Here is a 27849-nt window from a genome sequence, read left to right as displayed (position 1 = left end):
TGGTGGCTCAGCAGGTAAGAATGCTTGCCTGCCATGCCTGAGGACCCGGGTTCAGTTCCCGGTGCCTGCCCATGTTAAAAAATAGGAGGTTTTACTTTAGAGCACGGTGTCTCTGAAATAAGTGCTATTTGATTTGATGATAAAAGGAAAATAAGAAAAGAGCCTGGCCTTCTTAGGTCAAGCATAATTGAAAAACCAATCAAACCAAAATTCTATGTGAGATCTGACCAGCTGGCATTCCCCAAAAGTGGGAAAACGGGCCTTCTCATCACTGCCTGAAGATTGCCTGTTCTTCAACTTAATCTGGAAAGTGAAGAACCATTTTTCCCCAACCCCCAGCCCCAGGCCAGCTCCTGGGGCAACCACTGTAGGCTCCGTTGTTGCTGGGCAACCATGAGCATCCTACCTGAGGACACTCATGGTGAAACGTTAAGTCATCTCAGGGTAAGCCAGAGATGTCTCGTCATTCTTCTTTAACCCACAGGATTAGCACCTCCTTCAAGGCTGTCTTGTACTTGCTGATGATTATTTGATAACCCCATTTAATTCTAATTAATTATAAACAAAATCTTATTGTTCTTAAAAAAAAAAAAAAAAAAAAGCTGGGTAGGATAGAGGTCCCGACCGTGACCAGCTCTCATTGACCAGTCCCTGACATATAATTGCTGCTGTAGGTATTGAGGGATTCTATCTTCCATTTCTCTTTACAAATTGGGGAAAGCATTTTAAATATCTTATGGACTGTTTTTTTAATAATTTAAAAATTTTTAAAAAGCATAACAACATACAAACATGAACGTTCTTACCATACGATCATTCCATTCTTGGTATGTAATCAACAACTCATAATATCATCACATAGTTGTATATTCATTACTATGATCATTTCCTAGAACATTTGCATCAATTCAGTGATGGACTATTTTTCACTTGATGAGAAGTAGGCATATCACATGGAGAAAACATACTAACTAGCAGGGAAACATGCAGGGAAATTATGTATAAAATAGGGAGCTTTAAAAAAGTAGTTCTACGTGTTTTCTCCTATTAAGGAACTGCTAACAAATATATTAATCCTTCACAGAGTTTTCTGTCAAGGAATTACTACACTTAAAAACTATCACACAAAAAAAGTGTCCTTGCATGAGGTGTTTACAATTTAAAAAAAACATTTTTATTGTAAACAACAAACAAACACACAAACATTCTTGGCATGGTTACAATCAATGGCTCACAATATCATCACATAGTTGTGTATTCATCATGATGATCCTTTTGGGGGGGTATTTACAATATGAAAACTCCTCTTAGAACAACTTTGGTTTAATATTAATTCTGTGGATTTGAAGTAACACTTAAAAGTATGATGACAAGGCACTGAGAAAGGGTAGTCAAGTACATAGCTCAAAATAGGATAACATCTTAAGAATAGACTACAAATTCTTTTCAGTTATTAGTCACTGTTAACTGCAGTGTAGCGTAGCAGTCAAGGCAGGGGTAGGAAAGCAAGGCTACACAGGAAAAGAAAAATAAGAATGAATGGGTGCCTTGAAGGATTCCTGTTCAAAATAAGTTTTATGCTTGTAAGAAATAACACTCAATGCATGAATTTAAAACAGAGAGCTAGCAAGCTTAAGCAGGACTAAACCCAGGAATGTATTTAACCAATAATTTCCAAAACAAAAGTAACTAGGTGGCACCTGTGTAGGGAGTAAATGATAATAGCAACCATTCTTGAAAACAGCACCTGATGACTACTGCGTGCCAGAGTGAAGCTTTGATGGCAACACTCATCAGGAAGAGCCGAGCAAAAGGCAGGATTTGACTAGAACATCTGAAACCCGCTGCTGACACAATCCTGGATTACACACTCCCCTCGTGTAAACACTTAATCTGCTATTTTATTTGGCAGGAGGAGAGGAAGTGACCGTTTTTGTCTCAGCCAAAGAATGCATTTTTAAATATAAAGATTTTAAATGTCATAACACGTCTCATAAGAAACCACCCAAGTAATAACTGGGATTGATTTGAAAGAAAAGCCAAGTGAGTTAGGTATAAATAATGGGAAATTAATAGGAAAATTTATTGGGAATAGCAAAATCATTTTATAAACGGGGAAGCAACTTTATTTATTTATTATTATCAATAAACAATATTTATTGATAAGCTACAATGTTCTATATCAGTATCCTTGATCTCCTGGGAGCTCAAGTTAGAGAAAGCAAACTAGAAGAAGCGACTGATGATAGATAAATATATGTGTACCTGTATCTATGTTAGTAGTGGTGACAGATTTGCTAGATTTGAATCCAGTATTAATTGCGTGACCTTGGACAAGTTAATTAAACTTTCTGTGTCTGTTTCTTCACCTGTCAAATAAGGAAAATGATAACACATCCTCATTTCGGTTGTTGTGAGAATTAAATGAATAAGTCATGTAACCTACTTAGAATAGTGCCTGGCACATTGTGAGTATTACTCAAATGCTAACTATCATTGTTAATATCAATAGAGCCATAGGAAGTAAAATGGCACATGAAGGGTATAGATACAAGCTCTTAAAGACATCCTTATGTAAATAGAATTTAATTTACATTTATGAAAAGTTGGGACGCAGTTCAACGATCTCAAACACACTAGTCATATTCTCTATGTAAGGACCTTATTAAACAGTCCAGACATTTTAATAGTAAAAGTTCCTAAAAAACTGCCATTTAAAATTTACTGTAGATACCACAATAAACATGAATTAAATAAGTTCTGAAAAGTGCAAAATAAACATCATTCATTTCATGCAAATAAGAAATATCGTGCAAATAAAAAATATCTACAGAAATGTGCAGGGTTTTGTACTGGATTTACTGCAGAGTATAATTATAATAAAATAAAATATACATAGTAAATTATTATCTCATAATGAAACTTCGATTTAGTTTTCTTTGTTCTCTTTTTCAAACATTCTAAAAATACTGAGTATCTAATATACATAAGGAATTACATTAGGCAATATGGGGGTGATAAAAAAATGTGTGAGATATCATCGCTCCTTCTTCTTCAGGGATTTACAATCTAGGAAGAGAGCATATATTTCCAAAATTAAAAGAGATGGGGATTTAGATTTTGTCTGTTTGTTATACTATCTGACCTGGAACTTAGCTGATAAATCTCAGTGAAGAAATTGTCATCCAGTTATGGCCCTCTGATTAGCTAACATACACTTTCATATATATTCAGTACTTCATCTTACCTTCAGTACCAACTCTACTCCAAGCGCTCAGACTGGTGTTCTGCTTTCACTTTTCCACTGTATTCTCTTGTCCCTCTAGCCTCTGTTTCTTCAGCAGGTCCTCTACTCAAGCTGCTCTTGACTGACTGCCTCAGCTAGTAAACTCACTTTTAGGTAAGAGCAGTTAACATTCCCTGCAGCTTTACTGAGCAGAAATTGTTTGCTCTTCCACATCCCATATACTGTGAGGTTTGGGAATGACGTTAAAAACCTCACAGCGCCATTCTGCTTCCAGGCAATTACTGGGGAGAGTCCTAATGCCCCTTTGATGTGCCTATCATCTTGGTTATATTAACCTCTACCATTCATTGTTGCTATTATTGCCACACTCTTCCCATCAAAGAAGTTTCTGTGTCCTCTCCCCACCCCCTACTCCTTTTTTTTTTGGCTTTCTGATAATTATTTTATTACATTTCACCCAAAAATGCTGGTCAAAATCCACCACACTGATTTCCTGACCCTTTCAAATAGGTCGCAAGCTGCTTTTGGAAAAATGCTATGTATTTCTTACATCCAAAATACCTCTTAATTTCACCCCGTCTCTTCCCCGACTGCTACTTTCCTAGTCTAGTCTCCTTTTTATTATTATTTTTTTATTCTTGAACTTTCTATTTTGAAATAATGTTAACCTCATAGGCCAGTTGCAAAAATAATACAAAACCCATGCATAGAACTCCAGCATATCCCCTACCCTGACAGTCCGGATCCAACTTTTAATAGAGGCTACATTTGCATGTCATTATATCATTGTTATCTATTAGCTATCTTTCTGTCTATCTATTTTCTAAATATTTGAGAGTAGGTTGCATACATCATGCTTCTTTTTTTCTTCTTTTTTTTTTTTAATCTAGACTTTCCAGACTATAATTCTGAAAAGGCAAAGAGGTACTGAAAGTGTTCCAACAGATATCAGTTTTAAAATCCCAAATTAGGGTGGGCCATGGTGTCTCAGCAGGCAGAGTTCTTGCCTGCCATGCCGGAGACCCAGGTTCAATTCCTGGTATCTGCCCATGTTAAAAAAAAACAACAAAAAACTCAAATTAAAACTATTTTCTTAAGAATTACTGAATAGATAAAGATGTCATAATAAGACTGAATTTAGTCTTAATCTTCCTACCCTCATTTCCCTTATCCCAGTATATTCACACTTTTTATGAATGAAAATCTTGTTAGATTTATTTTTTTCTCTTTACATAGGGCCACACAGGGTCAATATCCCAAAAGTTTTAGAGACAGAGTAACCCATTATTGCTTCAAAATTAAGTTTTACAAAATGAAACTAGAAAAGTTTCCAAGTCTTAATAAGATTAACATAATGAAACCAGAAAAGTTTCCAAGGCTTAATAAGATTGTATATTATTTTAGTTTTAGCAAACTGAAGTGACAAACCAATCATCTTTTTTTTTAACTTTTTCTATTAATTAAAAAAAATTAACAAAAAACATTTAGAAATCATTCCATTCTGCATATACAACCAGTAATTCTTAATATCATCACATAGTTGCATATTCATCATTTCTTAGTACATTTGCATCGATTTAGAAAAAGAAATAAAAAGACAACAGAAAAAGAAATAAAATGATAATAGAGAAAAAAAACTATATGTACCATACCCCTTACCCCTCGCTTTCATTTACCACTATTTCAAACTAAATTTATTTTAACATTTGTTCCCCCTATTATTTATTTTTATTCCATATGTTCTACTCTTCTGTTGATATAGTAGCTAAAAGGAGCATCAGACATAAGGTTTTCACATTCACAGAGTCTCACTGTGAAAGCTATATCATTGTTCAATCATCATCAAGAAACATGGCTACTGGAACACAGCACTACATTTTCAGGCAATTCCCTCCAGCCTCTCCACTACATCTTGAACAACAAGGTGATATCTACTTAATGCGCAAGAATAACCTCCAGGATAACCTCTCGACTCTGTTTGGAATCTCTCAGCCATTGACACTTTGTCTCATTTTACTCTTCCCCCTTTTGGTTGAGAAGTTTCTCTCAATCCCTTGATGTTAATTCTCAGCTCATTCTAGGGTTTTTCTCAGTCCCTTGATGCTGAGTCTCAGCTCCTTCCAGGATCTCTGTCCCACATTGCCAGGAAGGTCCACACCCCTGGGAGTCATGTCTTATGCAGAGAGGGGGAGGGTGGTGAGACTGCTCATCATATTGGCTGGAGGGAGAGGCCACATCTGAGCAACAAAAGAGGCTCTCTTGGGGTGACTCTTAGGCCTAAATTTTAAGTAGACTTGACCTATCTTTTGTGGGGTTTTCATGTGAACTAACCCCAAGACTGGGGGCTCAGCCTATAGCTTTGGTTGTCCACACTGCTTGTGAGAATATCAAGAATTCAACTTGGGGAAGTTGAATTTCTCCCCACTCTCACCATTTCCCGAAGGGGGCTTGCAAATACTTTTCCAGTCACTGATCAAATCATTCTGGGATTCATCAGGGGATCACTCTGGACAAACCAACAAATTCTCATGTGCTACCTGAGATTCCAAGTACTTATGACATTCAATCAAACTATCTACATGAGTTATATTAGGAAATGCTCTAGTCAAAATCTAAATTTTTTAACAAATAAACATTTTTTGCTTTAGTCTTACACATAATGTGACATTTTGAAGTATTAGTTATCATCTATTTTCAGCACCCTGCAATAAAGACAATCCTTTGTTCTTCCTCATGCAAAAACATTTTTAAAATTTGTACATTGTACATTTCACTATTATTATACACTCTAGGCATTCCTACATTATACCATCTCGATCTTTAACATCTATCTTTCTTTCTGATTTCATTTATGTCCCCAGCCCTCCTCCCTCTATCATTCTCACATGCAGCTTCATTCAGTGTTTTAACATAATTACATTACAGTTAGGTAGTATTGTGCTGTCCATTTCTGAGTTTTTGTATCCAGTCCTGTTGCACAGTCCGTATCCCTTCAGCTCCAATTACCCACTATCTTACCCTATTTCTATCTCCTGATGGTCTCTGTTACCAATGACATATTCCAAGTTTATTCACTAATGTCGGTTCATATCAGTGAGACACAAACGGACATTTGTGCACCAATGTTTATAGCAGCATTATTTACAATTGCAAGGAGATGGAAACAGCCAAATGTCCATCAACAGACGAGTGGCTAAACAAACTTTGGTATATACATACAATGGAATATTATGCAGTTCTAAGACAGAATAAACTTATGAAGTATGTAACAACATGGATGGACCTAGAGAACATTATGCTGAGTGAGACTAGCCAAAAACAAAAGGACAAATACTGTATGGTCTCACTGATACATCATGCTTCTTGAACACAATACTTCCATGCACATTTCCTAAGAATAAGGATATTCACTTATATAACCACCTTAAGTACAGTTATCAAGTTTAAGAAATTTAACATTGATATAAAGCTTATAGTCTATATTCCAATTTTTCATACATCCTAATAATGCCTTTTGGGCCCTTCTCATCCATTATTAGATCCAGTCCAGGATCATGTATTGCACTTTACTGGCATTGTCTCTTCAGTCACTCTTTCTTTTTTAATTGTGGAAATACAACCCAAAGCTTCCTATATCAACCACTTCCAAGCACACCATTCAGTGGGATTAATCATATTCACAATGCTGCAGTGCCCTCACTATCATTGATCACCAGCACTTTCCCATTACCCCAAATAGAAACCATACACCCATTATGCATTAACTCCCCATCCGCCTCCCTCACCCCTCACCCATGTAACCTGTACTCTAGTTTCTGTCTTTATGAATCTGTTTTCTGTCTATAGGTGTTCCACTGTTTCATGCAAGTGGAATCATATAATGTTTGTCCTTTTGTGTCTGATTTATTTCACTCAACAAGGTTCATCCATGTACTGGGATGTATCATGTGTTAGTTAGATTCAGTTGTCAGCTTGGCCAGGTGAGCATACCTAGTCTTGTTGCTGCAGACATAAGCCAACGGTATGTGAACCTCATCTGTTGCTAATTACATCTGCAGTCAGTTAGAAGGCGTGTCTGCTGCAATGAGTGACGTTTGACTTAATTGGCTGGTGCTTAAACGAGAGAGCGCCAAGTAGCACAGCCTAAGCAGCTCGGCATTCCTCATCTCAGCACTCAGCTCAGCCCAGGCCTTTGGAGATGCAGAAAGAAGTCACCCCGGGGAAAGTTGTTGGAACCCAGGGGCCTGGAGAGGAGACCAGCAGAGACCATCTTGTGCCTTCCACGTAAGAAAACCTCAGTGGAAAGTTAGCTGCCTTTCCTCCGAAGAACCAACAAAATAAATCCCCTTTTATTAAAAGCCAATCCATCTCTGGTGTGTGCATTCCAGCAGCTAGCAAACTAGAACATATCAGAACTTCATTCTTTTTTGAGGCTAATATTCCCTGCTACATATATACCACATTTTATTTATCCATTCATCTGCTTATGGACATGGCTTGCTTGCACCTTTTGGCTATTGTGAATAATGCTGCTATGAACACTGGTGGACAAATATCATCCAAGTCCCATACTTTCAATTATTTTGGGTATATACCTAGAAGTGGGGTTACCAGGTCCCATGGTAAGTCTATGTTTAACTTTTTAAGGACCTGCCAAACTATATTCTTCATTAGTTGCACCATTTTACATCCCCTCCCCCCAAATGTGATGTTCCTTTATCTCCACATTCTCACTAGCACTTGTTATTTTCTGTATTTTTATAATAGCCATTCTAGTGGGTGTGAGGTGGTATGCTCCCCCAAACTTTTGCAGTAATTTTATACTGCAAATAATTTTATCAGCATCAATATCTATGTGAATAAACAATCCAATAACCCATCTTCAAAGTTCCTGACCTTGTTGGTTTCACTCCACTTCCATGACCTCTCCCATGTTGATTACCAGACTATGACCAAGCCTACTAATCATTCAAAACTGCTCCACTTTTGAAATCTTCATTTCCAATATCCATTCCTGGATGAGATCCATCTATCTTTCCAGCTCTTTCAATCCTTTATTCCCCAAAGAAGTGTTCGTTAAAACCTCCAATTTCTCAATCTTGACTTTTTAACACTGTCTTTTCCCACCTTCATGGTTTCTGTCCTTCCTGTGCACTCTATGGATGACACCAATCACCCTTCTGCTAGCACCCTCCATATTTTCATCCCCTTATTCTTCCAAAGCACTTATCTTTTAAATATCCAAACTTCCAATCATTTCAACCATCTAAAATTTCTCTCGTAATGACTAGCTGGTAGAGGCTGCTCAAGGTAATTGTTTCTTGCCATTTATATTGGTGGCTCAAACCAATCTGTGACCTTCCATGAAGAGCCATAGCCCTGTTCAGCAAACCTTCCCTCTTTTATTTCCCACAGCGGCTATTCCAAACCTTACCTCTTATTTCTACCTTTTCTTCCTCTCTGCCAAATCCTTCCCCCTTTCAACCTTGCCTTCAACATTACAGAAGAAATTGCGCCTACCTGGCATGAATTTCCCTAATTCTTTACCTCACGGCTACTAACTCATCTATTCTCCATTTCACTGTACTTAAAGAGAGAGCTGCCCTTCTGTTCAAGACTAATCCTTCCATCTGTGCTTTTAATTAGATTCTATCACATTCTAATTTGCTCTTATTATACACTTTATCCTCTCCCTCTATATCAGCGTCATATTCACAACTAAAACCAGGTCTACATCTGTTATCAAAAATCCTTCCCCAGTTCCTCAGAATCGCTATAGTTGTCATACTCTCTAGTATCTTCCTACCGGTCATTGCTAAACTCCATGTTATTAAAAAAGAATCTATGTTCTTATTCTCTTCTTTTTTTCCATTTACTTCACTCCAATGTCTCAATCACACTGCTGAAAATGGTTCTGATAAAATCACCTTTGACCTTGTGTCAGACAGGTTTCTGGCAGAGAAATGAGCACACACTAAAAAAGGGGTGACTGAAGGGGGTTTGAGGAAGTGACTATTTACAAGTGTGTAGGCAGAGTTCAGAAAACTGAAGCCATAGCTGGAAGTGACGGCTACCCACAGGCATTGCAGGGGCAAGAACATAAACAGACGTAGCTATGGGAAAGAGTAGCACTATTTCTAGTTTTCAAGACAGAAATGCTGACTCTGATTATTCATGACCCAGTAGAGAGAGATCTGGGAGAAATAAATAATCCAAGTTCTCTTTCCTTCTGCCCTCTCATTGTCCAAACTGGAATCCAGAGAGCAAGGGACCCCTGTTGATGAAATCTGTTAAGTCAATCATTCCTGGACACAAACAAGGATGAAATAGAGAAAGTGGATCTTGAGAGGTAAATGGAAAAATTCAGTACAACCCTCTAGCCATCAAACCCTTTAGACTCTCAGTTCTTAACACACTTGATTTCTATTTCTTTACTTGATTTTCAAAATGCCTCTCTCCAGATTCTTCTCTGATTCTGTAGCCATTCCTTTGTAGTCTTGTCTTTTGGAATTTCTCTCTGTGCTTGGTCCCTATTTATTCATGTTTTCTTTAGATTATTCCTCACTCAATAACCTTAGATTATTCCTCCTTCGTATTCTGTTTAATCTGATAGCTTTGGATACCATCTATACTGGGATTTCTAAAACCTCAGGACTATTGACATTTTTTTTTTTGATAGGATGATTTTTTGTTGTGGGAGCTGTTCTATGCACTATGCAATGTTTAGCATCTTCCTTGTCTAAAGAATGTAAACTCAATGGCAATTTTCTCTAGTCAATATTCAAGAATTTGGTCTTGAATTTTAAGCTGGAAATCTGAAAAGATTATAATGGCTATTATGGTACTGACGTAATTTAAAAATATGCAGATTGATGAAAAAAACTGTTATTTTTTTTACACTAATTAGACTTGAAAGAATTAGGTGTAGTATATACTATAAATAATCATTTTAATTTATCTTTCAAGGTAGGTGCTGTTTCCATAATCCTCATGCCTTTAATGATAAAAAAATTCGGAAAGTTATTTAAGTATCAAACACATTTGTCATGGGCAGTTGCATTGTATGCCGTGTAATGAAAATACAACACTTTGCAAAAAAGTTATTGCCTGAATTCCTGAAACATATATAAAGGTAAAATACTGTGTAAGTCATGATCATTAAAGAATTCATGTGAAGGTAATGCCTTCCACACTTCGAAATAGTAGCTTTGGAGGCCTCAAATAACATAGCTAAATTTTTATAATATACAATATTTTTATATCTATTATTTCATTTGATTCTCACAATTGCTATGAGGTAGGCAGAGCAATGACTTTAATGTGTCAGGTTCAAGAATGGGGAAATTGAAGTGTTGCAGTTAGTTGACTTGTTCAGGTTTCTAAAGCTAGTGAGGTATAGAGTTTGAAGTCAACTTTGGACCTCTTAATAATAGACTCGATGCTCTTTACATTACATCATGCCTCTTACCTAGCAGCCACCAACACAAAGAATGCATTCACAGCTAAACTCAGGATTCCCTAAGGTTAGATCTGTTTTAAACTATTCCAGATCTAAAATGTCAATTCTGCAGGAAAAAAAAAACCTGAACCTACCTGGAATCCAGAGAAAGCTTCAGGAAATTTCACGAATTCCATAAACTGATGTGGTGGCCAGGACTTTGGGAAAGGGAACAAAGCTAATATATAATCTCAATGTTCAATTATGGATTTTCGTTATTTGGACAATAACATTTAAGGAAAACATAAAACTTTTATTTGAGACTCTCAGTTTTAAAAACTGTCAAAGCCTGTTATTTTCCAGCTTTTTTTTTTTTAACTTTTTGCCACTGTATAGCACAAAATGCTTCTAAAAACAAGATGTTCATGAAACCAGATGATTCTCCCTAGCCATTTTATCTCTCAAAGTGTCTACTTCCAATCCTTGAACACATTAGAGTACGATTTAAACATATCTCAAAAACTATGTTATCTTTAAAGCTCTATGTTTATTCATTGCTGAGCTTGCACAATTATCTCCCCTACAGGGTTCCTGTTCTAACACATTAGATATACTTTCGAAAGGCAATGGCAATTACACAAGAAATTGAACTTGGTTGGTAACTTCAATTCCAGAGATTTACATTATAAATTGTGTAAATCCCACAGAAGTTTAGAAGAATAACACCATGGCTCTACATTACATTTACCTTTTACTAAAAATAAATACAGGTGTCATCTTTGCCCACAATTTTTCCTCCAACATATTTCCCCCCAAGTCAGGTATTTCAAAAGAAAGGAGATTTTTGGTTTTATCTTGTGGTTGCTTCTTTTGTTTTGGTGGGGAAATGAGAAGAATATTTAAAGCACCATCTAGCTTTTTCAGAGAGGACAGCAGTGTATTGCTAATATTTGAAACCAGACTTATTTTACTATTCTTAGTTTCAGGATGAACACATAAAAACAGTGCTATGGGTAGAGTTGTGTCTGCCCAAAAGATATGTCAAGCGCTAACCCCCAATCCTATGAATATGACTATATCTTAGGATCTTTGAAGATGTGATGAATTAAGATGAAGCCAATAGAGTTGAGTAGGCCCTACTCCAACAAGACTGGTATCAGGGGAGAAGTGGACACAGACAGACATAGGGGAGAACTTCTATGCATGATATGTAAAAATAAGGAATACTGGGCGGTGTAACAGTGGCTCAGTGGCAGAATTTTCACCTGCCACGCCAGAGACCCGGGTTTGATTCCTGGTGCCTGCCCATGCAAAAAAAAAAAAAAAGAAAGAAAGAAAGAAAGAAGTACTACGAACAACTTAATGCCAATAAATCTGTAAACAAACAAAACAGACAAACTTCTTGAAAAATAAAACTTACCAATACTAACTTAAGAAACAATACCATAACTATCAAATAAATCCTAACAGTAGTTACAAAATACTACCCCCAAGAAGACATAAAGTTCAGAAGAATTTGCAAGTAAATTCTATCAAACTGACAAGAACTTGATTGTTTTATGCAAGCTTTACAGAGAACATAAATAGAAGGAATAGTTGCCAACTCATTTTATTAAACCAAAATAATCTTGATAACAAAAGTGGACAAGAACAGTATGAAAAAGGAAAATTACAGTCTAATGTCACTTATTAGTATAGATGCAAAAATCCTAAATAAAATATTATCAGTAAATTGAATCCAACAGTGTTAAAATCCAAAAGTTTATTTAAAAGATAAATCATGACCAAGATGGATTTCTTCCTGAAATGGAAGGCTAGGTGTATAAAGCTCATGGCTATCAATTATGCTCCTAGACTAGGTCAGCCCTCTCCTACCTCCAGGTCATACAGGTGCAACTACAACTTTTTGCAACTGCAATAACTACTCACTATGGGCTGAATGAACCAGTTCTTCTGACCCATGGAACCACAGCCTACTCTTCTCAAAAATATTGGGACTAAATCTGCCATGTTTCTTAATTTTGCATGCATCATAGTAAACACAGAAGTATAAGCTCTTCCCCACACCTTTTCCCACCACCTACTTCCTGCCCACCCCACACCTGCTTTTTTGGCCACAAGTACTCTACTGCACCATCAACCTCATGATATTCTGTGGTTTCTTGCTCTCTAAAATCAGTGTGCTTCTCTTTATTTTCAACCAATTCTCCAAGAAATCCTTCCACGTCTTTTTCATAACTGAAACCTGGCTCTTCAAAGAAGACATGCTATGACTTTCAAATGGTGATTATTTGTTCTTTCACAATCCAAACATCATTCTTGACATTTTCCTTTACCCCAGACCATTATTCCTACCTGCTTCCAAAAAATCTTACATACCTTTTAGGCTCACACTATTATCTGCGTCACTTCCCCCATCCTTGTAACTGTCAACCATCAACCTTCTAATCACGCTCCCTCATTTATCAAAAATGGAACACTTGACTCAGTTTTCCTTCATGCTTCCAGTTCTATTATCATGTTCATTATGCTAGCAGACAACCCATTCATAATTTGGACTCTGTTTCTTGACCTCCTCAGCTTTTGATCTTCAGTGACCACTACTTCACCTCAGATGAAGCTCAAGTGAAGCTACTCACTTCAATGTTATCATATATGTGTTCTATCTCCCCGAAGTACTATTCCAAGCATCCTTAATTCTGATTACAATCAACTTTCTTTGCTACTTGTTAACAACGACTAACATTTTGATTCTTTGACTGCTTCTATACATCCACTCCACTGACCCCTTCACCTTATTTTCCAATTCATCAAAGCAGTCTCCCCATTGCTCCCTCCTCTGCCTTCCTTTCTTCTCCTCCACTTCTTCCTCCTTTTTCTTTCTTTCTTTCCCTCCCTCCCTCCTCCCTTCCTCCATCCTTCCATCCCTCCATCCCTTTCTCAATCTTCCTATCCTTTGTCTACACTTTCTTTCTTATTCACCTTGGATTTCATGGTGCATCATTTAAACAATATTCTTGTTAGTTCCCTAATTTCTAAATTTTCTAGTACTTCTTTGCTTTCAACTCATGTGTTAGACAGGACTCCTGTGGTATCTTGTAGCTATATACTCAAGAAAAACATGTTCTTAATCTTGGTTCTCATTCTGGAAGGTATGAGAATGAGAACATTGCAAATAAGAACTCTTCAAGATATTATTTCACTAATGGTGTGACTCATGTTGGGTTTTAATCCAGATTACCAGAGTCCTTTATAAGCAGAGTGAAAGTCAAATGGAGAGAGAAGTCATGAGGAATAGCCAGAAGCTGGGAGACAATGGAACCCAGAAGAGAAAGAAAATGGCTCCATGTGCATTGCCATGTGATAGAAAAACAAAGGAGCCCAAAGACTGCCACCAACCAGAAGATACTCACCCTGGGAGAAAGAATCCTTCTTGCCTCTGAAACCATGAGCCAATAAATTCCTGTTTTTAAGGCAGCCCACTGTATGGTATTTATTTTAATAGCCAGGAAACTAAAACAACTCCCAAACACTACAATTCATTTCTTCTACTTCTAAATCTCCAAGAAGGTAAAAAAACTGCTGGGGAAATAAAAAGCTCACAGTTTCATTCATTTATGATTAGTAACCTCAAGTGGGGTTTTAACAATATTTGCAATCCTACTATGTTTTCTTTTGTACACTTAATATTCTTTGCAACCGTTCTCTCAAACCTTTATTCTCCTTTTTTTCTTTACTCTCAGCAGATGACCATGCTAACTTCACAGAAGTCTGAGGACTGGATATGGTATCATCTTCAACTTTTCACCACCAGACCTATATACCTACATACACCTGTACATTTTATCTTCTTCCTCTTAGCTATTATATTAGAAGATGTGTTTCTTCTCCTAAGCTTTCTATGCTTTAGAGTTTATCTCCTCCCACTTCTCATGTATTTTCTTCTGTATTGTCATCCCTTTTCGCTTCTATGCATTCAATCACACTCTTTTACCAGTATCTTTCCCTTTAATATGTATATTTCCCACTAATCGCTAGGTTTAGCAACTCACTTTCCTGAACCTCAGTTTCTGAATTGTTAAAATAGACATAACAAAAATGAAAATACTTTCTAAATTATAAAGCACTATATAATGAGAGTTAGCTTAACATTACTAGTATTTGTTCCAACCTAAAGATCAAAGGAATTCAGTGGCTTTCTATGGACTTATTGTTACTTATTTGCAGATCTAGGGGTACAACTCAATTTTAATAATCATTAGTTAGTATCTCATTTGTAAATAAAAAATAGGAAAGGAAGATTTCCAATAGTGCTATCATGAAGGCTTAGGAAAAAAATTTTTAAAAATATTTAATGATTTTTGTTTAGGCAAAGATATTGCAGTCTAGCATCTTAACTTCTAGAAATTCAGAATTTTAATCACAGGGCTAGTCTTCTACTACATCCACAATCAAACTACATTTGACTAAAATAGAATTTAAGGCCTGATTAAACTACCTTAATCCCTATCATTAAATTCCCCTTGATAATTCTGTAAACAAAGATTTCCTTAGCAAATGAAACAAATTAAACAAGTTTGGTGAAGGATGTTTTTCCTAAAAGATCAAGTATTCTTAATTAGAATTTTTTTATATAAGGCTTTTTGGAGATCAGAATTCCAGAAGTTCTAAAGTCCAGTATAAAACTTAGCTTCATTTGATGGTGTTAAATAAATAAAATATTTACAAATTATTTTATCAAGATGATAAAAGGGAGAATAATCTATGTCTGATTATTGAGACAAAGACAAAAAAACTTTCCAGCTGAAAAAAAAAAGACAGGAGAGGGAGGTCTGGAGGAGGGCACAGAATTGAAGAGTGCCACTAAGGGTAATTTAAAGAATACAAAGAGAAAGAGGGAAAAGAACATATAGATTTGACAAATAAAATAAAAAAGATAAGATGGTGGAATCATTAAATGCCTTTTCAGTAACAACTTTGAATGTTAACAGACTAAACTTACTAATTAAAAGATATACAGATTGGCAGAATGGATTAAAAAACATAATCCAGCTACATGCTGTTGACAAGAGACTCATCTTAGACACAAGGATAGAAATAGATTGAAAGTGAAAGGATGGAAAAAGATCTTCCACGCAAGTTGTAACCAAAAGAAAGCAGGAGTAGCTATACTAATATACTAGACTTTAAATGTAAAGACATCATAAGAGACAAAGAAGCACACTATAAACTAATTACAGGATCAATTTGCCAAGAAGATAAAACAATCATAAATGCTTATGTTCCCAATCAAGGAGCTCCAAAGTACTTGAGACAGACATTGGCAAAACTGAAGGGAGCGATAGATGTTTCGTCAATAAAAGTAGGAGACTTCAATACACCACTCTCCTCTATAGATAGAGCAACCAGACAGAAGATCAACAAAGAAATAGAGAAGTTAAATAACTTGATAAATGAATTAGACCTAACAGACATATATGGGTCATTGCATCCCAAAACACAAGGTTCTTCAAAGCATTCTTCTCGAGTGCTCATAGGACATTCTCCAGGATAGATCATATGCTGGGGCATAAAACAGGTCTTTATAAATTTGAAAATATTGAAATTATTCAAAGTACTTTCTCTGATCACAATGGGATGAAGCTGGATCTCAATAACCACCAAAGAATGAGAACATTCACAAATATATGGAGATTAAATAACACAATCGTAAACAACTAGTGGGTCAAAGAAAAAATTGGTAGAGAAATCAGCAGGCATCTGGAGATGAATGAAAATGAGGCTAAAACTTATGAAAATTTATGAGATGTGGCAAAGGCTGTGCTGAGAGGGAAATTTATTGCCTTAAATGCCCATATTAAAAAAACAAGAAAGAGCAAAAATCGAGGACTTATAGCAAACCTGGAGGAACTGGAGAAAGAACAGCAAACTAACCCCAAAACAAACAGAAAAAGAGAAATAACAAAGATTAAAGCAGAGATAAATGAATGGGAGAACAAAAGAACAATAGAAAGAATCAATAAAACCAAAAGTTGGTGCTTTGAGAAAACCAATAAAATTGATGGGCCACTTGTAAGACTGACAAAGAAAAAAAGAGAGAGGATGCAAATAAAATAAAATGAGAAGGGGTGTGTTACCACAGACCCTGAAGAAATAAAAAAAATCATAAGAGGATACTATGAACAACTATATGCCAACAAACTAGACAACTTAGATGAAATGGACAAATTCCTGGAGACACACAAACAAGCTACACTGATTCAAGAAGAAATAGAAGATCTCAACAAACCAATCACAAGTAAAGAGATTCAATCAGTCATCAAAAATCTTCCTACAAAGAAAAGCCCAGGGCTAGATAGCTTCACAGGGGAATTTTATTAAACATTCCAGAAAGAACTAACACCAATCCTGCTCAAATTTTTCCAAAAATTGAGAAAAAACGAACTCTACCTAACTCATTTTATGAAACTAATAACATTTTGATACCAAAACCGGGTAAAGATGCTATAAGAAAGAACTACATGCCAATCTTCCTAATGAACATAGATGCAAAAATTACAAAATATTTGCAAATTGAATCCAAAACACATTAAAAGAATTATACACCATGACCAAGTGGGGTTTATACCAGAAATGCAAGGATGTTTCAACACAAGAAAATCAATTAATGTAATACAGCACATTAACAAATCAAAAGGGAAAAATCACATAATCATCTCGATTGATGCTGAAAAAGCATTTGACAAAATTCAGCATCCCTTTCTGATAAAAACACTCCAAAACATAGGAATCAAAGGTAACTACCTCAGTATGATAAAGGGAATATATGAAAAACCTATAGCCAGCATCCTACTCAACGGAGAGAGACTGAAAGCCTTCTCCCTAAGTTCAGGTACAAGACAAGATGCCCACTGTCACCACTATTATTCAACATTCTGCTAGAAGTTCTAGCTAGAGTAATCAGTCAAGACAAAGAAATAAAAGGCATCAAAATTGGAAAGGAAGAAATAAAAATCTCATTATTTGCAGATGATATGATACTATACTTGGAAGATCCTGAGAAATCTACAGCAAAGTTACTTGAGCTAATAAACAAATTCAGCAAGGTGGTGGGATATAAAATTAATGTGCAAAAAGTAACATTTCTATACACAAGCAATGACCTAACTGAGGAATCAGTTAAGGAAAAGATTCCATCTAAAATAGCAACTAAAAGAATCAAATACTTAGGAATGAACTTAACTTGGGATGTAAAGGATTTGTACACAGAAAATTACATAAAATTGCTAAAAGAAATCAAAGGAGATCTAAATAGATGGAAAGACATTCCCTGCTCATGGATAGAAAGGTTAAATATAGTTAAGATGTCAATTCTCCCCATGTTGATCTACTGATTCAATACAGTACCAATCAAAATTCCAACAACTACTTTGGAAAAAATAGATAAATTGGAACTCCTCAAAATCAAATGCTTCTGCACCTCAAAAGACTGTCAAAAAGGTGAAGAGGCAGCCAATTCAATGACAGAAAATATTTGGAAATCACATATCAGACAAAAGTTTGATTTCCTGTATATACAAAGAAATCATACAACTCAACAACAAAAGAACAAACAATCCAGTTATAAAATAGGCTAAATTTGAAGATTTGGAAAAGCTAACTACCAAATTCATCTGGAAGGGAAAGAGACCCCAAATAGCTAAAAGCATTCTAAAAAAGAAGAATGAAGTAGGAGAATTAACACTCCCTGACTTTAAAACCTATTATAAAGCCACAGTGGTCAAAACAGTATGGTACTGGCACAAAGACAGAAGCATTGACCAATGGAATCAAATCAAGAGTTCAGAAATAGACCACCAAATCTATGGTCAACTGATTTTTGACAAGGCCCCCAAATCCTCTGAACTGGGACAAAATAGTCTTTTCAATAATTGGGCATGGAAGAACTGGATATCAATAGCCAAGAGAATGAAAGAGGACCCCTATCTTACACCCTACACAAAAATTAACTCAAAGTGGATCAAATGCCTAAAAATAAGAACTAGCACCATAAAGCTTCTAGAAGAAAATACAGAGATACACCTTCAAGACTTAGTAATAGGAAGTAGCTTCCTAAACACCCAAAGCACAAGCAACAAGAGAAAAAAATAGATAAATTGGAACTCCTCAAAATCAAAGGCTTCTGCACCTCAAAAGACTGTCAAAAAGGTGAAGAGGCAGCCAATTCAATGACAGAAAATATTTGGAAATCACATATCAGACAAAAGTTTGATTTGCTGTATATACAAACAAATCATACAACTCAACAACAAAAGAACAAACAATCCAGCTATAAAATGGGCTAAAGACATGAGTAAGCATTTTTCTGAAGAGCAAACAGATGGCTCAAAAGACATGAAGAGATGCTCATTTTCACTGGCTATAAGGAAAATGCAGATCAAGACAACAATGAGATACTATATCACATCTACAAGAATGGCTACTATTAAACAAACAGGAACCTATAAATATTGGAGAGGATGTGGAGAAAATGGGACGCTTATGCACTGCTGGTGGGAATGCACAATGAATGGTACAGTCACTATGGAAGACTGGTTGGTGGTTCCTTAGGAAACTTAATATCGAGCTGCCCTAAGACCCAGCAATAGTACTACTTGGTATATAACCAGAAAAGCTGAAAGCAATGACACAAACAGACATTTGCATACCGATGTCCACAGCAGCATTATTCACAATCGCCAAAAGGTGAAGGTGGAAACAAACCAAATGCCCATCAATAGATGAGTGGATCAACAAAATTTGGTATATACTTATGATGGAATATTATGCAGTAGTAAGACAAAATCATGTCCTAAAGCACATGACAAGATGGATGAGCCTTGAGGATATAATGCTGAGCGAAATTAGCCAGACACAAAAGGACAGATACTGTGATTCCACTTTTTTTGACCAGCATAAAGGTATAATCAGAGGCTTATAATACAGAATACAAGGGACTTAGAGGTACATAGAAGCTAGAGATAGGTGAACCGTTAGTTAATGAGGTTGAACTCCAATGTAAGGGAATAGATAGGAGTGAAGGTGATTTTCTAGTGTTTCTAGAAGTAATATTACCATATTGAAGACGAACAAGATTGAAAGCGGATGTATAGAACTACATGTCCCGCTGACTCACACTAGAAATATGAATGAGTTCTTATAAGAATTACTTCAAAGATATGATCCTTGTATAAAGAGTGCTTAAGTCCAGGGTACAGGGGGAAAACTGCTATTACGTGCCACGAGCTATGTTCAAAAGCAAACCATCAATCAGCACTACCACTGCCACAGCAGTAAATAATGTGGGAAGGGGACAAGAGTTAGGAGGATCTAAACAGATCTCCTATTTGGTAAGGGTGTGTTCATTGGTTTTCTGTCTTTTGGGAACAATGAAATTACCTAAAATTGAGAATGCTGATGGACTGTGGACTTCGGGTACTATACATGATGCCCGATGAATGAAGGTGACTGAAGGATGATGGAGAAGTAGATTGGTGAACAATGTGTATACTTATGCACAAAAGTTGTGCTGCTATAAAAAGGAACAATGTTGCGAGGTATGCAATGATGTGAATGAACGTAAGCCGGAGACAAAAAAACAACAATGGTATGGTCACCTTTAGAAAATGCTTAAAAGAAAACAGGGGCCTAGATTGTAAGCTTTTAGAAGAGACACATTAAGTCCAGAGTGGTGACTATTATTTCTGGATTTTGAGAGGCTGTTTTATATATATAATCCGATATTTAGAGATACAAATGAAGCTGAACAGGTTGGGGTTAAGGTAATCCAGAACCTAGGGGTAAGGAAGACAGTGTCTATGTTTTAGAACTACACACACTCTTTAAGATCAATGGCAGATCTGGAACTGAAATTTTCTGTAGTGCATAATCTAATTCAACCTATCTATATAGCTCATTTGAACAACTGAAACACAGGGAGTACAGAATAAGAAAGAGGTCCTTTAAGCCTGTATAGAATACTGTAATGCCTGGAAACATCCTAGAGTATATTAACCAGATAACCAAAAACTATTGACAAAATCCGCTGAGGGATGGGAGAAAGGCTATGGAACTACTAAACTTTACCATCAGGGAATCCCCTGATACTACATCAAACTTTAGGGATACCCAAATCAATAGGCCATACCCTCGATCATGAGGTTTACTCTTGTGAAGCTTATGTAGGTAGCAGAGAAACTTAGACTACCTATAGGCATGCCTAAGAGTGACTTCTGGAGGACCTCTGTTGTTGCTCATATGTGGCTCAGTCTCTCTAAGTCCAACTCTGCAAGTGAAATCATTGCTCTCTCCCCTATGTGGGACATGGAATCCAGGGGTGAAAGTCTCCCTGGCGACATGGGAGAGGACTCCCAGGGATGAATCCAGACCTGGTGCCATGGGATCAACAATTACATCCTGACCAGATGGGGGAAAAGAAGTGTAATTAATGAAGTATCAGTGGCAGAGAGAGTTCAAATAGAGTTGAGAGGCTACTCTGGAGCTTGCTCTTACATAAGCATGAGGTAGACCTTGCTTTACCTATCATAATCTGCCAACCCCCAACCAGGACCATTTCAGCCAATCCTAAAGAACACCTAGGGCAATTTATAAGATTCCACAAAGGTTCTAGGCACTAGAGTTACTTGCCAGAAACCTAAAATCTCCAGAGGGGTCCCTGGTCCACATGAGTTCTGACAGCTAGCCCAGTCTTTCCAGAACATCAGATAGTTGATAATCTCTCTACCCCATTTTAGTAACAGATCCTTCCAATATCAAAAATTTAGAGTGCCATAGCCCACACAACCCCAATGAGAGGTATGGAAAGATTAAAGGTGATGGTGGAATTATACATAGAAGATAGGACTTAAATGAATATGGATGCTGAATCATTAAATTGGTATCTCTTTAAGTTTCCAGTATTTTAGAGCAGCTAGAAGTAAAACCTAAAATTGTGAAATTGTAATTCATGTCAAAGTCTGAAATATGTTCTACAACTAATTGTGGTGCTGTGCTTGGAAATTTATAGCTTTTTTGTATATATGTTATTGTTCACAAATAAAAAAGGAAAAAAAAAGTCTAGCCTCCTATATTCTGTAGCAGCTAGAAGGTAAAATATGAGAGGATCATATGGTAGCTCATAACAAACCCTGGGATCTATCCTGAAACCATTTTTTTGAAGAGTGCTTTGAAAACTATTGCTTTTTTATTTCTTTGCTTTGCATATATGTTATACTATACAATAAAAAAAAGGTAAAAAAAAAAAAAAGGTAAAAAACTTTACCCAAATTTCTACTCTTGTAACTTTTTCTGTGTTCTTGGGGGACATACTTAATCAATATGTGTTTCAATTTAACCATTAAATTTTGATTTATTCAACAAATCTTAGCACTGCTTACAACACAGGAATATAACACTTCAGTGAAATGATGCAAGTGAAAACACCTTAAAAATGACAAAAACAGAGAAAAAAAATCAGTTACTTCTAGCTCTACCTTTATCCCTTGTTCTTAACAACTAGTAAATCAAAACCTATTAAAACATTAATTTACTTTTTAATATGTTATGGATTTCAGGAGAACCCACTGACTACCTTTGGTGAATATTTATTAACATACTTGACATTCCGAATGTGATTATTTATTAGGTAAAAGTCAGATATTGAGAGCAATTTCCTAGGTAATTATTGTGCAGTGGCTAATTTATATTTAGATAGATCCTTTAGGTAAGAGACAACAAGTATAATAAGCATTGTAATAGAACTTGATTATCCCCAATTATTTTGGTAATGTTGCTTCAAAGCTATTGAGTGTTGAGGAGTAAGTAAAAGGAAAAGACATTTTATATGTTCACAGAAATGTCACAGCAGAGATGAGGAAAAAAAAGGGATCTATAGCAAAAGGTGGACTGTGAAAAGGGTAATATATGGAGCATTTTTTTTAGAGTAATATTAATTACTTCCCTAGAATTTCTTTAATAACCTCCTTCATCCTGTATTTTCAATCTTTTTTCATTTGACATACACTAAAAAATATATGAGTGGTAACAAATCGCCAGTGACGCCCGCCATCAGTTCTTTCCCTCTCTGTATCCCCATTCTTTTTCCTCTTCCACTGAACGTGGGCTATCCCTATGCTTGATTTGACTAAAAGAATGCAGAGGAAGTAATATTCTGGGAATTCTGAGCCCAGGCCTTCAGAGAGCTGGCAGTTTCTACTTCTTTCCTTTTGAAACACTGACCCTTATGACCCTGCACTTTGGAATGCAACCAACCTGCTATGAGAAGCCCAAGCACTATGGAAAGGTTATGCCACCCATGTCCTCTCCACAAGCTAACCATGTGGAAATGCTATCATGAATTGTTATAGCCCTTAGGTAACTGAAGCCCCAGCCAACATCATGTGGAACACAAGAAACATCCAGTTGAGCCAATGAGGCCAATCTATACACAGAATTATAAAGTTTAATTGTTGTTTTGAGCCCCTAAATTTTGAGATCATTTGTCACAGAGTAAGAGGTAACTAAAATAGAAACTGATACCTAGAAAATGGGTGATGTTACACCAAAATTCAAAACCTGTGGTCTTAGCTTTGGAACTGGGCAGAATAGCTTCAATCAATAGTGGAGGATGGAAGAATGAGTAAATTATTGTTAAAAGGTATTTTAGTTTCTCAACTGCTAAAACAAATACTGTACAGTGAATTGCCTTAAACAGTTGGAATTTACTAGCTCATAGTTTTGAAGCTAGGAGAAGTCCAAAATCAAGGCATCAGCAAGGTGATGCTTTCTCCCTTAAGATTGCAGGATTCTAGGACTGGCTGCTAGTGATCCTTGGTCCTTGGCTTTTCTGTCACATGGCATCGTACATGGAAATGTCTTCTCCTTTCTCCTCAGGTTCCTTTGACTTTCTGCTTCTGGCTTTTTCTCATTGGCTTTCTCTCTGTGGCCTTCTCTATAGGGCCTCTGGTAATAGGATTAAGACCCACCCTGTTTCAGTTGGCACACCTCAACCAAAATAATCCCATCAAAAGGGCTTATTCCAAATGAGTTCACATCCACAGGAATGGATTAAGAACAGGTTTATGGGGTACATAATTTAATCTGCGATAAATGGCAATACTTGTTATGAAAGACACTACTTTGTCCTGCAGTAACGTAAAAGATAGAACTAAGAAACTTGTGGATCTGGCCATGGCGATTTCCTGGTAGGTTACTGAAAATGCCAAATGACTTCTGACTGACTGATAAAATTTAAGAAGTGAACTAAATACGAAACTCTTCAGTTTTGGAGTACAATTTATAGGAAATACGGAGTACAGAACATCGTCTCTCAACAGCATAAGGTTCTCATATAAGGAATAGCTTCAGGTCACACGTCAAATCTAATGAAACATAACCTCACGTGGTTAAGATCAAGGGTGCAACTGTAGTATCCTTTAAGACTTCAGAAAGATTTAAGGCAGTGCCTCATTGACATCTGAGCTAGGCCAGATGACTTGTAAGAATTGTGTGGACATGCTTTGTAGACCTCTCAGCTAGACAACGGGGTATCTAAGATTCTTAAGGGTGTGTTCCTCAGCACTTAGACTCCAAACAAAGGTAGAGACAGACTCATTTTATAGATTCATATGCCTTTTGTCTAATAGAGTGGATTACAATTTGAGTCAAAGGAAATTCATTAAGTTTTTACAGTAATTACATCATTTTACCATTAAATGGGACAGACAGTTCAAAATGAAGAGGCTACTGGGTTTTCAACTTCCTAAAATCAGGAAGCAGGTTGAGAAAGCTACTCAACTGCGAACATAAGCCTTTTGTCATGGAAAAAGATGGTTAAGAGTTGGGATCTCATAGAGTAGAGCCAAGTGGTTCTCAGGGAGCAAAATTAGAAATATGGTCCCTTGTTCCCAAATAATTAGCAAAATAGACATATAGTGCCTTCCTCCCCAAATAATGGCAAATTCTCAACTGGAGTTAAGGATTGTTATGGACCATTCACTGCTATGTATCTATGATTTTTTTCTTTTTGGATATGAGTGTCCATTGCTTTTCTGGGTAAGTATGGAGAATAGAATTTGTTTGAGCTTACATTATCTTCAGATAGAGAGGAACTCAGTAAAGGTGGCTCATATATATCTGAAACTGAATTAGATGACAAGATACTGGCCCTTGAGTGTGAACCTCATGCCCTACTGAGATGAAATGTCAAGAAATCTTGGGAGGAGGCAAGTGTATTTTCTACATGTCATAAATAATTGTTTATGACCAGTTATAGTAACTAATCTCCAAAAATGGCTGTCATCAATTTATTTCATTATGGTGTACACAAATGTATTAATTCATTCGCTTGTCAATTAGGTGGTGACAAACAGGCATACCTTGAACATTCTTACACATGTACTTTTGTGGTGCACACATGCAAGAATTCAATTTCTCTAGGGTATATATGTAGAAGTAGAATGACCAAATGTTAGAATACATGAATATTTAACTTTGTAAGAAAATGTCAACTTGCTTTACAAATGGTTTATCAGTTTATAATCCCATTTGCAGTGCGAAAGTTGTCTTTTTGTTCTATATTCTCTTCATTATTTTGTTACAGTTCTTAATTTTTTAATCCATTATATGTAAAATAGTATTTGTTACAGTTTTAGTTGATAACTTAAGGTTAAACATCTTTTTCATGTGTTTAGTTTCATTCTCTTTCAATACATTTCCTGTTTTTTGCCCATTTTCTACAGGACAAGGAGGACAGATGTGGGAGTAATAGGAATCTTTGTCATGTTTCTAATTTTTAATGTATACAACTGAGTACTTTCATTTGTTCATATTCATTGCTGGACTTGTTGCTATCACCGTACTTTCTGATTTTTCTCCTGTAATTTCTTCTTTTTTTTGGTATTGTCTTCTTATCCCACTTTTTAAACTTCTTTTCTTTTGGAATTACAATTCCTTTATCTTCTAGCAGTTACTCTGGAAATGTTACTATGCATATTTAACATATTAAAATTTAAAGTTACATAATACCTTAGTCCTTTTTTTCTGAACAAAAGCATCTCAGAATACTTTAATTTTAATCACCCTCTCCCATCTTTTAAGCTCTTGTTGCCCAATAACAATCTTATTTTTAAATTACACATTATTAATCTTTCATAATGATGTTTAATTTTACATTTATTTACAATTTTATTTATAAATCTTTCATTATGATTGTTTTATATAAACAATAAGATTTTCATCAATTAAAAGTTTACACAGTGGTTCTTTAATTTCAGATCATTCTTTTGATATAATTTTCCTTCTTCTTGAAAGTTATCCTTTTGCAGCTTCTCTAATGAAGATCTGTGGTGGTAAAATCTGTTTTTCATCTGTACATGTCCCATTCTCTATTTCCTCCTAGTCTTTATAATCCTTCCCTCCATATCCCTTACTTTCTCTTTAATATTTCTAGCTCTTTCTCTGTGCTTCTCACTGGATAATTTTAGATTTAGCGTTCTGTTCACAGTTTTTCTTCATTTGAGTCTAATATAATATTCGACGTCTGAGGTGGTTTTTTTTTAATTTCAATAAATAAGTATCTCATTTCTAGCAGTTCCATTTGGCTCTTTTTTCAGATCCACTTGTGGTTCCATCTTTTATCTTTTGTGTTGGTGATAAGATATTGAAGAGTTGAACCAATGTTTGTTATTCTAAAAGGTTTCCATTCATGCTAGCTAGTTTCAACTCATGCCTGGTGATCTTTAGTCATGAAATGCTACTGCTTGGTTTTAACTTATAGGAAGTTTGAATCTAAATTAGGAATGTTTTCCCCTTGAGAAAATTAATATCTGCTTATACAAAGAGCTACAGGATACTACAGATTTAGGGCTATTTATGCACTTTTTCAACTACCTTGGCTTGCAACAGTTTTGGATTCAGATGCTCACTTTATATGACAGTTCTACTACTGACATTTGCCTCATGGCAGCCAGTCTGCTTGTTTGTATGCTTTAATATCCACAACTCCCAACTAAAAATGTGTTCACTTTTGAGGAGGGGAGGGAGGAAAGATAGAAGTGAGGTTCTTAAAATTTTCCCCTACTTCTTTGAGCCTAGCATTGCATGTAAAAGGATTCAGGATCTAGTTGTTTTGCATATTTAGCCTATCATTCTACTGAAAGCAGAAGTCTTATTTAATACATTACAACAGTTACAAGATATTAATCTGAGAAAGTGCATGATGTACATTGATCCTTACTGATTCAAACCTCTCTGGAAAAGTTGCCTAATCCTCTATCAGATTAGAACATACATCTTAGAATTGAGTGTCTACTAGAAAGGTCCTAGAGTGTGAACTTACACAACCCAACAGAAACCCTACAAAACTCCTAGGACTCTATTACTGAGTTATTGTGCTAGCCCTGACTCTTCAAACTCTCAATGTCCTGATCAATGTATGATTGAGATTAACAGGACTAAAATCTATGAAAATATCCTATCATTTGGAATCTCTTTTAAAAAAAGATAATATTGATTTGTTACGTGCAACTTCCATCTAGATGAATAACTTTATTTTTGGAAACCTGAGCCACCTATAATATAAGCAGGCCTAATCAAGGCAACTGGTGATTTCATTTTAGTAAAAAACACCTCTAGTAGGCATTTATGGTAGCAGATATGGCTGTTGTTTTAAGTGCAGATGGACTGTTTCACTTTATCATTCATAATTGAAGCTCAGTGTTCTCTGGATGATCAGTAAGCTCTTTGTGCCTCACTCTAATCACTGAAGTAATGAAAGGAGATGCCTGCAGCAAGGAGTGCAACTGTAAATGCTGCAATCACACCTAAAAGTAAAACAAACAAACAAAATAAATGGAAGTGGAATGAGCAAACGAAAGGTTTAACTGATTCTATGCACTGTAATATGGACAAATGAAGGGCCTGAACAACATATACATATGCTGAGAGCCTGCCAAGTATTAGAGGAAAAAAAGGTAATAAGTTGAAAAATTAGATTGCAAAGGTTAGAATGGTAATCATTTATTTCATGACCTAGCAAAATCTAAGGAAAAAAATGTGTCGGTCATACATGTATGAACTTACATATACATATCTAAGAGAATAACTGTCATATACTTTAAAAAGTGTT

The 27849-nt window shown here is 35.9% G+C and overlaps 1 protein-coding gene across 11 annotated transcripts in view; it reads right to left on the bottom strand.

The window, feature by feature from the left end:
- Positions 1–22384: 22384 nt before the first annotated feature.
- The window catches only part of ODR4 (odr-4 GPCR localization factor homolog), a 42257-nt gene continuing 36792 nt past the window's right edge, over positions 22385–27849 (bottom strand). For 6 of the 11 annotated variants that reach the window (XM_077157252.1, XM_077157256.1, XM_077157254.1 and 3 more), the window contains one exon: positions 22390–27544. In XM_077157252.1, coding sequence (XP_077013367.1) covers positions 27477–27544 — 68 coding nt within the window. In that variant the 3' untranslated portion in view covers positions 22390–27476. Of the gene's footprint in view, positions 27545–27849 lie in introns of all 11 variants that reach the window. The other 5 variants (XM_077157259.1, XM_077157260.1, XM_077157261.1 and 2 more) reach the window with 2 other exon arrangements.

Source organism: Tamandua tetradactyla, chromosome 4 (genome assembly GCF_023851605.1).
Source record: "Tamandua tetradactyla isolate mTamTet1 chromosome 4, mTamTet1.pri, whole genome shotgun sequence".
Lineage (NCBI taxonomy): Eukaryota > Metazoa > Chordata > Mammalia > Pilosa > Myrmecophagidae > Tamandua > Tamandua tetradactyla.
This window is presented reverse-complemented; position numbering and strand designations above follow the sequence as displayed.